Source organism: Varroa jacobsoni, unplaced genomic scaffold (assembly GCF_002532875.2).
Source record: "Varroa jacobsoni isolate VJ856 unplaced genomic scaffold, vjacob_1.0 scaffold_437, whole genome shotgun sequence".
In the NCBI taxonomy this organism is placed as follows: domain Eukaryota; kingdom Metazoa; phylum Arthropoda; class Arachnida; order Mesostigmata; family Varroidae; genus Varroa; species Varroa jacobsoni.
Genome location: NW_019213339.1, coordinates 221,182 through 238,400, shown reverse-complemented (window position 1 = coordinate 238,400; position 17,219 = coordinate 221,182). Strand labels below are relative to the sequence as shown.

Sequence of the window (17,219 nt, the reverse complement as noted above, 5' to 3'; positions counted from 1 at the left end):
ATCAGATCGTCACATGCTAAGTTCCATTCCAAGATCGCTCAAATTTTGCGGTTTCGTAACGTTTATTTTACAGCCAGACATCATCGTTATTGGTGACAGTGTAGAAAACGCATAGAAACCTCGTACACTTCATATCATTGCAAAAAGAAACATTTGTAAAATAAAATAGTTCAATATTAGTGGAGTGTCTGGGATAAATTGTTTGTTTATAAATTGCATTCACACGAAAATGTATCCATGAATCTTTCCCTAGCTAGGCATGTTATATTCAATTCATTTCGAAACTCCTACAAACGATGATCTCTTTTAATTTCTGCCTAAAAACTTAGCTATCAGAGAGACTGTTTGCTCAAACAACTCCGACACTGACAGTTTAATTATAATTGTGGCATGCGAGTCTCGTTCTTGAATTTTTCCAAATACATAAAGCAACCGGGGACAGCAGCTCCTATCTCTTATAAATAATCGGCATTTCCTTCTACTAAACGAAGGCGGAAGAACGCATGCGTGTTTCGATAAACACCTCACTAATATATACCGAAATTTATCCCATACACTTTGTACTTTACCTGGGAAGTTGTAACACCCTAAATATGTATCAGGTTAGAAAGTTGGTTAACCTTTTCAATGCTTCTAAACGAGCCGACACTGGAAAAAGCTAAAAAAAAAAGACACTAAGCACGATTTTTGTTAAACAATGTTAAAATAAATCTTCAAGATTACGTTGAAGAGTCTAACCCGATATAGAGTCACGTTCACGGGTTGTGAAACATGGATGCTTTTTCAGTAAAATTAGGATACTTGGAAAGAGTATCCTTGTATTAAATATTTCAAATTTCGAGCTAGCCATTATTATGTGCAATTACTTCTGGCACCGGCAGTTTTGCCACGTTGAACAAGCTGTTTTGAAAAATGTATACCGTAATTTAACGGAACCGTCTTTGACGGCACAGTGGCTACTGCCAATTACTGATTTACCCAACAATGAAAGCCGGATCAGCAAGGCGGGCTGGCTAGCTATACATCGTAAAATAGTAGCACAACGATCTGTTTAGAAAACAGCTGCGAAAATACCTTGTTCGTTTTTCAGACCTGGCGTCGGTTCTCTTATAGAGACCGAGAGACCAGAAGGCCGACGACATCGAAAGATTTAGAAGCCACAATAAAATTACTGAAACAATAGGCTATCGCTATCCATATTTCGACCCGAACGATAGTAAGTTTAAACATTTGCAGTGGGAGGAAAAATTCCACACCTTATGTAAGTTTTTTTACTTATCATATGAACTGTGTATACATTTTTTGGGACACCTTGCGTATTTGAGTTGACCACTTGCTAACTAATTCTTTGGAGATACCTGATAAATGAACCGAAAGTGAATGTAAATAAATGCGCGCTATTTAATATTACTTGATAAGAAGTGTATTAATCAGAGAACATTTTCTTAAAAAAAGCAATGGGGTTTAATAACAGTTACGACTTATATTTCGTTAAACTATAACCCTAGTCTGTAGGGTTCGTCAACGCAGTAACAAGTTGGCCTAGGCCGGCATATTTGGCCGAACGCAGCTTTGGCTAGAAGTGGACATCAGAGGTGATCAAAGAAGAAGACACATCAAAGCTGATATCATGACAGTGTGTGACCTTCCGTATCATGCAGTCCTTCAGAAGGTGCGTCTTTTCCTGGCTACGCAGTTTTGTGAAGGCAACGCGTCTGCTATAGAAATATTTAGTGATTTTCGCGGTAAGAATGAGTGTCTTTGACATTGACAACGCTTGAAAAACGCAGGAGACATCGCAGGTTAGAAGACGTTGAGTCGTTGCTGTTTTTGTAGCTACGCCGATTAGACCTGTACAATAATGTAAATAGCTCTATTATAAACGTGTAAATAGAAAAATAATTATAATAAAACCTCATTGAACGATAATAACGGCTGCAATGGAAAACATCTTTGTAACCTTTTTGTACTTATGTCTATATGGATTTTTTTTCACTACGTTGATAACATCTGAGAAACTAATGATTTTATGTAAAAAACAAATGATCTGTCGGTCATGGCTAGCATATTTAGATAGCATAGAAACTGGTGTTTCAATGAAAATATTATAACGTACAGAGCTAACAATGACCTTTGCTTACAGCAGGCAGTAATGATTTCGGTAGATTGAAACTATTCGGTGCGGCGTGCTCTGACCGCAGGACGATCCAGTGCCGAACAATGAGAAACATCGTGTGCTTTCTACGTCGCCGATAGAGAAAGACAAACAAACAGCCTGCTATCTCGATCAGCGCCTGTACAACACAATGTCCAATATCCAAATAAAAATGTGGAAGCTTTTACTTGTCCCGTAATGACGGTTTCCATTGTCCTCTCACTTGCCATTTTACAATATGGGCGTCACCGCCTGGCAGCCTACAGCAAGGAGGTCAATTTTGAACTTCTCGTTCGTACAGAACGTAATAGGTTTGAAAAGGCTCATTGGTTGAAGTTACGTACGTAATAAGATAATTGTTTACGAAATTCATTTGGGCGAAAGTAAGCTATTTACAGTTAACAGAATTTTTACGTCTCACGCTGGTTCGACGTAAGAACGCCTTTGAATTATATATCACCACTTATACGAAGTATTATTGCATTAATAAAATTATTAGACAATACTGCAAAAAATAGTCAGACGTTCTTTATCGCTGATAGACTTTTTCTATCGAGAACAACTAAAATGCTATTTACGAATCTACTCGTTGGTATTTACGTCGATAGTCTGCGGGACGTTAGCCAGCGTGTTTTTACTACACGTAAACTGATTTACAATGCGCTTGAAAACGATAACAGGTCACTATTGACGCTTCCAGTGAAAACTTTTCCGACGGTTGTATCAACCTTGGTCGTATCAGTTCCCCCCCGAACGACGCCGCCCACCCATTGGACTCATGCGAACTGGGCTGAATGGCCAGCAGCTGAGTATGTCATGTCACGTCGTGCGAATCCTCTACTAGTTGTAGACGATTTCCTTTACCGAAAAAACGGTCAACCAGGAAAAAGCGGTCAACAGTACTGGGTTTGCATCACCCGCGGATGCAACGCCAGAATTACGACAGTGTACGATCACGTTGCGGTAAGACCATACAGACAAGTGTATACACACACACAGTTTCAGTGTTTTTTTTTGCGTTACTATTGTCTCGAAATAGATTTAAAGGGAAAAGCCGTTGTCAGATGGTGGCGACACCCTTTTACCATCGGCGATATCCAGATAGCCATTTGATGATACCGAATCGCGCAATTCTCTGTATTTTGTTCGATTCCAGATGGTTCCACCACTGCATAGTCACGAGCCTTGCCCAGACCACGTTGAGAAACTAAAAATTGCTGGTGCTGCGAAATTGGCCGCATTAAGTAGTAACATTGACTTTCCAGACGATGACGATGAAAACCAATATCGTCGATGATCTTCTTCTGCGTCGCTCACCGTGTTTTCACTCATGGTGCAGTCATTTACCTAAACTTATTGCCTAAACCTATATCCAACCGTCGTGTATCGTACGGGGCAATCACTAATCCAGTCCAAATAGTTAATTTTGTATAAAATCATTCTTAACATATCCAATATACCTTCTCAGTACATATTCTCGATTATATGAAGGAAACGAGAAACGCCTTTTAATCCTAATTTTAAATAGCATTTCAAATAATATACGCTATTTTAGTGACCGCAGCAATAAAACACGGAATCATCGGCAAGAGTACGATATGCCGTTATATATATATTGACTATTGAAAAAACGTTAGAAGTGCTCATTGGGATGTTATTAAAGCTATTTGTTCGCTATTCAGGTAAAACTTGTTTTACCCCGTTCGTTCCATTCCGATCGCGTGCAACAATTCATGACGGATCCCGGAAGCAATTGGATTAAATATACAACTTGGCCCTAGGCCTTGAATACTTCTATCGACTATATAAACCTTCTCTCGTGGCTGACTTAGAGTTACGTATCAGGCCGAGCTAACGAATAATAATTTATGGCACCATATAGTATTATATTAGAAACAAGTATGTTTCCTTGCTACTAAATTCCACTCAGGACAAATGGCAATTATAATAATTTACTACTGTGTGAAAAACAAGTTGATTTCCTGCAGAAGTTTCCATAACACAGTTCATGCTCATTCTTCGCATCTGACCTGGACACACGTTATTACCTATGCATTGCTAAATGTATCGTTGGCCACAGACGATACGGACCATCGTTAACTTACAGAATCGACCTAGCAAACTGAATAGCAAATAAGCAGATATACTCTGTAAAATGTTCACGAAGAAACGTTGTGTTTCTTTCTGTGAAGCCGGCTGAAAGCTTTAAATAGACCGTTCATTCAGGGCTTGAAGTTCCGGCTCTCTAACCGGGACGAGATAGAGCGGAAAGAACAAGTGGTCTCGCATTGCTCACCGAGTCTAAGCTTAGGCCGACGCGCGCATGGCTGGCTATAGCACAACGGATGCTTCTCTATCGACCCTGTTACACATTGATAGGAACTGGCTAGTTCACTCGTTTTCCATAAATATAAACCACTGAAAATAAGATAACGTATCGAATACCTACGACGATTATTTGAAACAAATGTGTAATAAACGTACTATAAATAATATATATATAAAAGGAAACATGTACGGCTATGAACCTCGTGTAACGGCAACTGAGTTTATTGTTAGACAATCACAGCTGCAAGAAGAACATCGAATAAATTATGAAAGAATATTTGGGCTATTATTATTATTATCATTATTTGTATTTTTTTCAACCATTTTGTGGTTGCACTGCGTTTATTATCTAGACAAATGAGCATGCGTAGAGACCTTTTTCATCGCAAAACTTTGGCGGGCGTGAATAATAAGCCTACGATTAAGATTACAATTAGGTTTGTCAATGTGTGGCGTCTTCTTGTTCATGTTAAATAGGCGTTGTGAGAAAGCTGGCGCATACCAGTAAAATGTCCCGTTTTTTTCAGGTAACAATGGATGGAATGGATAAAGCTCAAGTAGCAAACATCCAGCCTATGGTGTAGTGGTCCCATCTGTAGCGTCTGGATTGAAATTGAACGTCGAAATCAATAAACAATAAAAACATCAGTTTTTATTGTTACACTGGATCTTGCTATTAGAGACAAAAATTAGATCACTTAGATCAGGCTTAAGTGAACGTATTAGGCTCTTCTATTGATAACTAATCGCCATTAGTATATCATAAAATATCAGTACTTCACAGCCGAACTACATGCCGAGCACAAATGGTATATTGAAAAGGAAGAGACCTGACAAATGAATTACTTCGCAAACAAACATCTCGTCTCGAATGAAAAACAAATTGACAACACCGACAAATCATGTCAATAGATAAGGGAGATCCAGTAGTGATGTCAACTAACTAGCGTAATTTATTTTCAGCGATACTCGCGGCAAACCTCGTTAAGCACGAGGTCCTATCAAAAGAAGTAGAGATGGCCGAGCTCATGGCGCGCTCACCTGTCTGGGCATGGTTTCTGCCGACGGAGGGTTTCGCACAGTGCCGTGTTTGTGCCGTCCCGTACACGATGTCGCCCGGAGTCGAAGCGATTTTGTCAAAACACGTTGAACGAGCGCATCGAACACGCGCGGATGATCTTATCACACTCAAGATACTCATGTTCAAAGCCGCAGCTACTGCCGGAGAAGTAAGACGCTCCACCAAGAAGTGACCTAACGCCTGAAGATTTGATCGGCTTCAAGCGAAGCGTTGGAAGCAATGGCCATTGTTATGAATAGACGACCCCATTATTTGTGCATTTGATAACTACATCGCAATAGAGCACGTAGAATGCTTCATTAAAGCCAGAAGGAGCCAGAATGGAAATCGTGATAGCCACCGGACACGTATTTATATTTGCGTTAAGGCAATAGGCAGTAGAGTAGAGTACTCCAGCATCCAGGTTAGAAGCGATCGTTTTATCAATGCTGGCCCGCTTTGTGTAAATGTATTCTTACTATCAAACCAGGAAGATTAATCATTTATTGCAAAATGCTATTAAAATTATCAGTTATCGAACAAGTGGTCCTCTGATGCCAAGTTTGTTAGTGACCTGCTCAAACGCTTGACTCGTTTATTGCTCTCACATTGATTTCTATGAAAAGTAATATTCTGATGAGTCATATACCCTAAAAGTAGACCCATAACATCGAGGTAGAATTAGTAGACGGGGCTCGTTCCATTTACGGTACTTGAACACCCATCATCGCCGGATAGTGATGAGAACGCAGTGAACTGGTGCTAGGGGGCAGGTGAATTAAAAATATAAGGTCATAGAAGCAAAAAAATTCTATCCGGCTGAGCGGGCAAGCTTCGCCTGCTTAGCATGGGATCGCAACTGGAAAAAACACAGAGATCAAATAAAACCACATTTTCCTTTCGGTAAGATGAATTGTACGATGAAATCTGGAAGGCTCTACGGAACACTAGTATGGGTCCTTTAGAAGAACGGATTTCAAATAAATGTAAAAAACTGCGCTATTTCTTCTGTGCGCCTTTTCTCCTGTTATAATCTTATCAGCAAATCATCATAAATAAAAGTGAATGAAGAGGAAAGTCCTATGCGGTTCTTAACAAAGGATCAAACCAAAGAGAAAAAACCATATAAATCACAAGTGCATATGATACACATCGCACTGTGTGCGGCTGGTTTAAGAATACCGCTATGATACTGTTATTGATAGATATCTATTACATAGGTCTTCATGCATGAATTCTATGTGTATTTACCTATTGAAAGCGAGGCCAGGACCACGTTTCTACGACCAACGACGTAGACATTCATTTAGAGTGAACCAGGATAGGCAACCATTAGGAACGAACGGCAACCCCGCACTTCGTGCTTGAAGATTGCGCTTTTCAGCTTTTGCTAGAAAAGCGTAATTACGCTTGTGAATACGTCCCTACATTTCTATATAAGCATGAAACATTACGTGCGCGTGTTGACGCCCAGCAGTGCATGGGTAATGTTAATTTCTATATGTGAGTAAATGGCTGGACAGTATAAAAGAAAAATCTTTAATATATACATAGATACCAAAATCTCTACATATATATATATATATATATATATATATACACTGAATGGTTTTCTTGGTATTTTCCCTTGTCATTGCATTATCGGTTGAAATTTTCTGATTTGAAACAAAGACTGAATAAGGCTGAGAGAAAGAATAAGGTAAACGACATTTCTCACTGCATTTACACATACAAATATGTATTACTATTAAATGATAATGGTGACAAGGTTGTGTTGCCTGAAAATGGTCCGGCAATATCGAATATACCAACGACATGTTAATCTCAAGGTGCAGTTTGTACATAGAGAAACAAAAGATACTGAAATGATCTGTTGCTATTAACATTATTATAAAATAAAAACGATAATAAAAATGAGTCGAGGCAACCTTACTCGCATAGCGCATTTAATATATGCATTACCAAGAATGTACTGCTTTTTTGCTTAGTTTAAAATTTACAATTTAAAGCGAACGTCTCCGTATATTTTCTTCTAGTAGGCAAAATCACATCTATCTTTTATTACGAAAACAAACTCACATAGAAATATGGTCACTTCTTTTTTACCACCACTTTAAACCCTAAATGTTGAGCAACAATATTCAGTTTACAAAGCTGTTCGTCTCTTTTTTCAAACTTCAATGGCTGAAGTAGGACAAATTGTTTCTGGACACTTCCTGTCAGCTCGCAGCCCGCCGTAACCATGACACACGTCGTTTTTCTTCCACATTCCTCGATACCAAGCCGTCAGAGGCCAAGTCGGTCTATAAGATACTTCGCCAATACTGGATTTGCAGGCAATACCAAGACATTTCTAACCGGTGATCAGCCATACGGACATTTCGATAAGTTCAAAGTACGCGGCATGGCGCTACTGTCCATGCAGACGAAATTTGCGATCCAAGTGGTTACACGAAGTGCCGCTTTTGCGGCGTCGGTCAATAGAAAACATCTCGAAACAGACACGGCAATACAATATCGCCTTTATTTTATCGCACTTTTCATTCTCAGCACAGTCGATATGAGCTGTCACTGGTCTAAAGAACTGGTTGAACCATACGGATTCATTTGTAAATCAGTACAATTTATAGGACCATATCAAACTGGTATTCAACGACAACAATAGTTTTACGAATTGATCCAAAATCTCATACCATAAGATCATATGTTACTATCACTGGTTGAAGATAATTGTGATGGAAACAAATTATTTTAAACGGGCAAATTAATTAAACTCGTATAGGTCCTCATGTAGGAAGATGGAATATCGCTGTGTTCGTCCATTTCCAATAAATCGGGCCAGAACATACGATCGACGAAATGATGACCCAATGTCGAAATTAGCAGCTGTGCAGACATAACAGACGTTTTGGACGTACTAGAATGCCTGCATATCAACAATATTAAGTCATTTTTAGAGCTCGTCATACTAACGTCCAGTTGTTCTTACAGGTTCCTCGAGCGATGGATACGGACAGAAATTAGAAAATCACAGCAGCACCACCTGACGAGATCTTAGCGTCAGAAGCAAGATCTTTCAGCGCCGTCTACAAGATCCACGCAATGGCCGGAGTAACCAAACAATTCAACCTGCGGCTGACTCTCAGCAGTTACTCCCTGTATACTGTATATCTATAGTCTGAGTTGTGAGGTATTACTACGGGGGAAGGGGGATTACGGTATGAATGGGCTTACTGAGATCCCAGCCGAAAGCTGCGATTGGCAGGTTCGCATTGCGAAGTGTCAGCTCCGATACGAAGTACGTTTTATAAGGTACGCTTCTTTAGATTGATGATTGGATTAGCGGCCTATTCAACTGCATACCTGCCTCCTGGTTCTGGGTTAAAGACCCCAATCATTTAAAACATCACTGACAGACCTGAAACGGTGTGGTGGCTAGTCCAGCACCCAGGTCCAGTTCTTTCCTTGAAAAAAACAGGCATTTCACACACACGAGAGTCAATCACAAGAAATTTTCGTACGAAGCAGTCTGTGCAATGCGCAAGTTCCGTGTCGAATAAAAGAGCTATGTTCTTATGTTGACGCAACTAGCGTTACGTTACAGTTAGTTACAGTTCTCATTATGTAAAAAGAGTATGATTTTAATCCTCGTAATAATAGCACAATATCAGCACATGGGCCAGGGCCTACCTGGGCTCCCCAGGCAGCTTAATGGGATAATGAATGCATTTACGTAATCCGTATTCTTACCTTAGAGGTTCACCCCACAGATAAAAATAGCTAAATTCATAAGTAGACGCAATCCAATAACCAAGTGCCGCTAATCAATAACACCGATTTCCGATGTTTACTTACAGAAACAACGCTAGCTATAGTGGAGTTTGACTTAGACGCCGACGATTACACTTGCGTCACGTGTAGCATCACTTTTGCGACAAGACTGCAGTTTCTAACCCATCGACTCGAGGATCATCAGGCCCAAAAAGGTAACGAACTCTCAGAATCACAACGGCCTGCTGCACAACAATGTGATATGCATTATGATGAGCTCGTCGAAGCTCACTAAACACTCCATAGCTGATTAAATGGATGGCATAATTGAATTCAGCAGATTAGAGAATCCATAATGATCTCAGATTGTGAGTAGCATAATATGCTCTTTCATGAGTCAACGGGTAAGCATTTCGTATTAGGAATGGAACACTCACCTAAGAAGCCGCAGAGTAATGATTTGTTCGTACAGAGATTAGTGGACCGACGTCGAGCTTCACTTTCTTTTACTTCAAATTTTCATACATAAAGATCTGCCATCTTCCTTGACATCAGGCTTTATCGTGTGCAAAGCGAACTCAAGTTCTTATTTACGTCGAGGTTTGAGGTGAAAAAACATGAAACAAGGAGACGAATTAGTAAAACATTTGTCCGGTAGAGCTCATTCATGAGTCGACTGTCTGCAAACAAAAGTTCCGAAATTAGCTACACAGCATCATTTGCAGGAACTCATAGACAAGAGAGACTAAACGTCATCCATGAAAATCTGCTTAGAAAATTTCGTTCATGTTAATAGAACCATTTGTTTAAAAGTTTTTCTGACTGCGGCAGAAAACAAATTCTTTTGGCTGCTGGCTTCGCCCAAAAGATGTGCACGTTGTTTGATCAGATCGCAGACCGGTCGCCATCTTGGATCGCAGATCTGGCGTTAACGCTGCGAGCTACTTACGAATAGCTGACAGCAGATCAGGTGCAATGTGGCGCAACAATTGCATCTTTGAAGTTGAGTACGTTATTATTATATCGGTCATTTTGAAGTACGAGTCCATCCCCTTTTGTCATTTAAAAACTAGTTGACCCGTATGATTTTTTTTTCCTGTTCAATACATTTGCATCATAGCTCGATTCACAACTACCAAACGAAAGAACGGCTCCGGTGATAACGACTGAGGAATTTAGAGAAATTACCTCGACGCATACGAAGTCCTCGTAAGATTCCAATGAAATAGAACATTTTACGCATTGATAAAGTCTTTTATAGAAAAGTACGTCCAGTGCTTTACAGTTATCTGTTTACTCCAACCCAAACTAATCTAATTTCCTTGTGTATATATATATATAGCCGTCCGCCATTTTCCTTGCCGTAGCTGATCGTAATTGTCGCTGGTATAGCCTAATGTGTTTCACAGACAGGCGGGACCACTTTTAAACATTTCTACGAACCAACGCTTATTCGACTAATGATTATGGAGAGGTTTTTAAGAAACGAGAAAGTAAAGGCCTCTATGGACGCTATATCTGTCACGTACGAGTCCTTCGTGGATATTTGTCTAGGCAAAAGGTTTCCCTATCCATTCGTGCCTCTCTGCTTACGAGTTTTTATCATGTTCTAAATTTGTTTTGGATTCGTATAGAGCAAAAGGCGAACCTTATATAAATTGTACAGTGCGGAATAATTGCCTAGGAGTGCAGATTAAGTAGTGGCGTTAAACATGCTCATTGGTCTGAATTGTAGCTGGCCGTCACTACGAATAGGGGATGTCCTTTACAGGTGTTTATGTTTGCCCAGAGTGCAAGTATAGTTCGGCGAGGAAACCCGACGTACGCAGACATCTGCAGGTTCATTTGAGCAGTCCGGGTCACGCCTTCAAATGCAGTGTCTGCGGTGGAGATTTCAAAAACTACCGAAGTTTGTCATCGCACATTAAATGTGTGCACGGTTACAATAACGTGCCCAACTTCGGTTAGTTGAAAATAATTTCCTGCTTTTTATGGTAAAGGTAAATGTAGCCTTTTGTTTACTTTGCGGCCCTTTACCGCCCTTTCAGTTTTACAACAATATCTGAAGTAATTCGTAACGAAGCGAGCTAGTCTCTGAACTGGGTACATACGAACAAGTAAATGATCGAGTGAGAAACAGCCCCTATTACGAGTTATAGGTTAGGATTATCGTACGAGTTGCCAACGCGGTATTAGTAGGTTCATGCGCCAAAATAGTCCCTAGTCACATTCAGTGATGAAGCTTGAACAAGCAGCGCAAAATCTTTCTCTATCACTGTATTGAAATCACATAATGAACTCCTGTTCCATTACAGAGCTCCAATGTTGGCAGGCTAACGCAGTTACTTATTCAGGCTTGAATTAAGCACGTTCTGAATGTTTGTCTGTTTTTGCAGTTCCGCAACCGCCTTCAAGCTGGACGCGTCAACAAGACTAGTCAAACGGATATAGTCACTTTTTACTTTATTTAAGTTGTGCCGCACAGAAAGCTATTTATTTGTTATTTAGTCTGATAAAGATATATAGCCTTATATTTGACCATTATATATATATACATTATAAACCACATGACGGAGGCTGAAATGATCCCTTAATATAAAATATAAGAAAATATTATACATATTTAGAGAGAGGAAACGCAAAATGTAAATAAAAGGCTGTGTATTGTACGAAATACACATTGTGGTGTTTTAACGTAATTTAATAATCGTTCTTCTTTGTACCGTCAGATTTTTGGTGTTCATAAATAAAAAAATCGTAGTTTTCCCACTCGTACGTAACTCCGGCCCCCATAGTAACACGTCTGTGTTCTTCCAGATAATAAGACCGGATGGTCGATGGACGGACCGGGTCAACGTAAAATCATCCTGCCGCTTGTTGTTGAAGAATGTCCGTTTCGAAAAAGACTATGTTACAATTAAAATAAAGAGTTCATGGCCAAGAGCATGTACGTAATGACTTTGCATGCGATGAGCCGCCGCCATTATTTGTTTGGTATAATTTCCTAAATGTCGTGTGTGTCCAATCAAACACGCTGCATATTGATTTATCTAGTTTTAGGCCTAGTCGTTCTTATCAATTATCAACGCTAATCACAAATCTAACGAATTGGTTAGGTGGTATCGTTCCTGGTGAAGACGAGTTCCTGCGACGGCTTGTTCAAGCACGCTTTGAGTGCCCGTACTGCGATTATCGGTGCTTCCGCAAATACGACCTCGACCGTCACGTCCGAAAACATACGGGGGAGAAACCTTACGGATGCAACCAATGCGAGATGAAATATTCACGCCTCGAACATCTAAAAAGTCATATTAAAGCTAAGCACATGTGCCAAATATCACCCCTAGTGTAATTGAACGTATCCCGTTCAGCGCTACAGTACGACCCTCCACAACGGTCCACCTATTATGTAACTATTCTCGTTGCTCGAAATCGTGTTCCTTACCCTCCTGCTACACCGGCTCTGTATCATATTCCCTAGCTCTCCCGATATTAGTTCTGATGACTCTGAACCATAGCGAGCTTCAAATAGGGCAGTGATTGCATTAGCAAGTCGACTAAACTCACGGTGGAGATCTGCGACTACTACGAATTTTTTATACCCGAGTACGGAACCACGCTATGTGTATCAGACGGTTTTCTCCTTTGTTAGCATGATCAACCAGGATTTTTTAATCTTGATGGAATGCTTGTTCTATGGTGCTATATTGAAGGTATAATGAGAAGTCCTTTCTTTTGCATAGTTCATAATGCTATCACTTGGAAACTAGAATGCTACGGCTGCGGGAAAATGGGGTACCAATGAGACACTGATCACAGAAAGCAGGTAACAGGGGTCCATTTCGTTAATGTCGTACAACAGCAATGATGATAATGACAGCAACAGATCGCACGAATTCGTTTAAGGTACTACTAAAAGCGCAATCAGACTAGCTCCGATCTCTTCTGGCTTCCACTGATCGTGGACGTTCGTGGGCAAGAAGCCGGTCGCGCAAAGGCTCATTACTCTATTAGAAATGAAATAGAAAGAAAAAGCTCGCGTGGCGCCATTTCTTTCACTTATACAGTAACTGATTATCAGTTAGTTGGGCTTGACGCATCAATAACGAGTGAGTTAATTACACATGACGGATGTTCCATGAATAGATGGATGTGTACGCATGTTTATAAAGACGAACGAAAGTTTAACTTATAGACACAGCCAGTAGCGTTTGTGTGAGACGTCTATTTTATCGTGTAAAGTATCGAACTATCATACTAATGCGGATATAAACACTTGTGAAATGTGGTATTAGCACCATACGCGCAATACCGAAGAAAAATTATCAGGCCAATTGTAGGCGAAATCCTTAAGGAATCTGGAAGAGACTGGGACCTATCCGGATCACGTAAACCACGGGCTTCAGTATGTCTATTATCAGTTAAAACATCTAGTTGGCACAACTAGCCATATCATCAGACAATGATAAGTGATTCCGCTACCCATATGCATCGTTTTGACACGCACACAGACACACAATCGAATGTATCAAACTGAATTAAAAATATATTATCAGATTCGTTGCTTGTTTTCGTGAACAAGGCAATAAGCTGTTCTTATCGACGCTCAAACTCTACCGAATGTTTACGAGTGCTGAGTGAGGAGTCGATCTTTTCGTAAAAACGGAACGCTGAAAATGTGGATGACACGTCAGTGTCTGGTACTAGGTCAATACATAGTACTTCATGGCGCCCACAGAGGACACACAACGTCGTTGGTCTGCGGCTAGCTCAGCCCAACACGAACCGTGACGCCTGATACCATACCATTTTCTAGTATGGCTTGTTGGTGTTTACATGGAATTATATGATTATTGTATTACTACTACATGGATACGTTTCCTTAATAGGACATCGGCCTAGTTTTATCTCATCATACTGCTATACTGCGTTATTGTGTTTTGTTTTCTTATGGGGAAGGATCTCTTTAGCATATCCAGCCATTGTCGGCAGGAAATTATTGGCCGTACAATATTCATGAATAAACAAGGGCTTGGACAACTACAAGTAGTAGGTCCTTTTTCTGTACTGAACCTCTGTTGATCTCAACAGCTTTAACACTTTGCATACGTTTTGCCATTTCTGCGCAAAACTAAAAAAAGTCGACCAATAGAAAAAATTTGTCGTTTTTTTCCCAAAAACTACTGTAATTTTTCCTGTTACCTTGGATTCAGGAAATAATACTCATTTTACGAAGTTCCTATAGAAGTATGATTGCCTTCCTATAAAATATATTAGCCATGGATGCGTGCCCTTTATTGCTTTAGTAATAGATATATAGATATTGATATATGTTGTTACACATGTGAGTGGCAGTTCAGTGTGTCTCTAGTATAGAAAGGAACTTACCCTTATTCTCTTACACATTAGAGAAAATTTTAATCTGAGTACACTAGTGATTCCTATCTTGTTTGTTTTAAAACTGGGTAGATCAGGCTAAGCTTTGAACCATGAAGGGTAATGGCAAAATCTCGTTGGGCATCATGTTTGTCAAGGTTCCATTAACAAACACGTTAGTCTTAAAGGTCAATCCGAAGGAGGTGACTGATTATGTGTAATGCATTCCGAGTCCTTGTAGCTTTGCAGGCCAAAATTAGACACTGGAAATATTTGAAGTCGATAGTGTTAAGGCGTCGGATTTAAACGGTTCTAGTAAGAAATAGATAGCCCGATCACATACAGCGGTAAAGACCTATTATCTTCCCTTGATTTTATCATTTTCTTTTATATTCGGATCTTCATAGACGAAGTGACTGAGCGAACAGCATTTGAAACGCTTGATTTTTTGAAGTACTACTTTACGTGACATTGTCGTACCAACAAAACGATACATGAGGTTCGTACTCTTGTTTAGCGCGGTTTCCGAGTCGCTTCGAGATAACTTGTTTAACCCTAATTAGGCTCACCCAATACGATCACGATGACAAGCAACAAGCAAACTGTGAGCTTGCTGCAGGCGATTCGGGCAGATGAAGTATAAACGGCTCATATTTACGCTGACGAAGGTCGTCCCTAAAAGCTGTCCTACAAACGTGGCTCGACGTGCCGCCACCCATTAACGTACTTAATTTTAACTCAATAGTATATAGATAATAACGACATACGTTCATCATAACCAATAATAACGACCTTATGTACTACTAGTTTCACGCAAAAAGCGTATGACCTAATACTCTCAACTTCAGTCTCTAACAGCGGTGATTGGAGATTATTACCATATATATATATATATATATATATATATATACACACACACATATTATAAAATGTTGAAATCAAAACATAAACGATAAAGTGGATAATATGAATGACGACGAAAAACAAAGCGAAGAAGAAAATAATAGAAACGTACCGAGATGTGTGTATCACATATCTTTGGCTATACTTCTTCTAACGGGAGTTGATCCTGTGTGACGCAACTATACAAGCTTACGATACATGGAGATGTGCGACAGCGTACTAGCTAAAAGAACTACATTATAATGAAATAAGAAGATTATATCCAGAAGTGCCATTTGGTCTATCTGACCACCTGTTCTGCGGCCCGACCGACGCTGAAGGCTCCAATGATAAAACGGCGAGCCGATGGCTGGGCGAACGATTCGCACCTTCGTGCCTTATATGGACATATTTTTAATTATAAAATATTATCAACATCAATATATAATTTACAAAAATAGATAGCACAGCCATTCATTACCGTATGTATACGCAAAGATATTGCTTTAGGTACGATACGAACGTAAAAGTTTGTGGCCATGGATGTTACGGCTTAGATTCAGTAGGAACACTGTGCTGTTTTTAAACAGTACCACTACTAGCCGATAAACAGACAAGCATCAACATGCATGCGTTGTTAGCCTTGCAGGTAACATTACCCAAATACTGTGTATATAGCAATATTAACAAAAATCCGTTTTACTGCCTTACATTTGATTGCACTGTGAGAGACAATGAACAAATTTGTCTGACTTTTGTTTTCCATTCATATTTGAGGTATCCGTGAACTACAGTGTTAAGCAAATAACTTCAGAAATGAGTATCAAAAACATGAATAATAATCATAGGTTAAAGCATTCCGTAATCGATTCAGCCAGTGTTTGAATATTGGTTTCTAGTTTATAGATACGTTCTACTTTATTCGTGTAAATTTTATTGTCAGCATAACTTCAAGCGAGAAACAAACAGCAGGGCCCTACTTCGCAAGAACACGGTGAGCGTGAGAAGAAATCTACTTTTTTTTCGGAAGTTCTCGGGCCAGTGATGCGAGCAATGGCTTGGGGATCCGCCCTGTCGTTCTGAACATTCAATGGCAGATTACACGAAGCTTGTACCACGTTCTGGATAAAGACGTCCTTCAATGAGCTGACCGTAGACAGGAAGTTCTGTTTCCGTAGAACGCTTTTGCAACTACCGTTCCCTTTGCGACAGCAAATACTCCGTTGCCAAAGCAAACTACACTGTTGATCCTTTGTTACCACCAAAAAGGGCGATTTTTCCCTACTATCGAAAGCTCGCGCTTAAAATTGATCAGCTGTTGACAGTTGATAGTGATGAGACGTTCTGGACGTTTTACCAGAGCTGCGGCAAGCCAGCAACAGACCGGCTTTTTGAGGGTTTTTTTCCTTTTTATTATTATTATTATATACTAGTATACGGGTAAGCGACCATAGTGCTCTCGGTTTTAGTAAAATATTGCGGATAATCGTAAGAATAAATAAACAATAATGAGCATTGGTCAGTGCTATGCTGTGCTGGAGGCATTGTGTGAACGCGGGAAAATCTGTCGAATCGTTATATGAATCTTCTTCAACTTCTCCATAATTAATGAGCCCGCTAAACAGAAGATTAGTCGAATTTGGACAA

General features: G+C 39.8%; 1 protein-coding gene, 1 long non-coding RNA gene and 1 other non-coding gene across 8 annotated transcripts; 2 read left to right on the top strand and 1 right to left on the bottom strand.

Moving 5' to 3' along the window:
* Positions 1–1,463: 1,463 nt before the first annotated feature.
* Positions 1,464–10,502, bottom strand: LOC147753496 (uncharacterized). Of its 2 annotated transcripts, XR_015311072.1 has the most exons (3): positions 9,752–10,466; positions 9,399–9,556; positions 1,464–1,851 (listed from the first exon to the last, which is right to left on the bottom strand). It is a non-coding gene; the product is annotated as an uncharacterized LOC147753496 (long non-coding RNA). The 2 variants fall into 2 exon arrangements; XR_015311071.1 differs by lacking the exon at positions 9,399–9,556 and having other exon boundaries at positions 9,752–10,502.
* Positions 2,708–7,475, top strand: LOC111260424 (uncharacterized). 5 transcript variants are annotated; one of them, XR_015311068.1, is made up of 4 exons: positions 2,708–3,118; positions 3,312–3,488; positions 5,011–5,061; positions 5,447–7,475. XR_015311068.1 is itself a non-coding variant. In XM_022833174.2 (3 exons), the coding sequence occupies exons 1-3, from the start codon at positions 2,723–2,725 to the stop codon at positions 5,495–5,497; spliced, it is 498 nt and encodes a 165-aa protein (XP_022688909.1). In that variant the 5' UTR covers positions 2,708–2,722; the 3' UTR covers positions 5,498–7,475. The 5 variants fall into 5 exon arrangements, 4 of the variants coding, with proteins under 4 accessions (XP_022688909.1, XP_086824449.1, XP_086824450.1 ...); XM_022833174.2 differs by lacking the exon at positions 3,312–3,488; XM_086968323.1 differs by having other exon boundaries at positions 5,011–7,475.
* A 172-nt stretch (positions 10,503–10,674) lies between the features above and the next one.
* Positions 10,675–12,013, top strand: LOC111260432 (uncharacterized). The gene is made up of 3 exons (XR_015311070.1): positions 10,675–10,875; positions 11,086–11,277; positions 11,711–12,013. It is a non-coding gene; the product is annotated as an uncharacterized LOC111260432 (transcript).
* Positions 12,014–17,219: the final 5,206 nt, after the last annotated feature.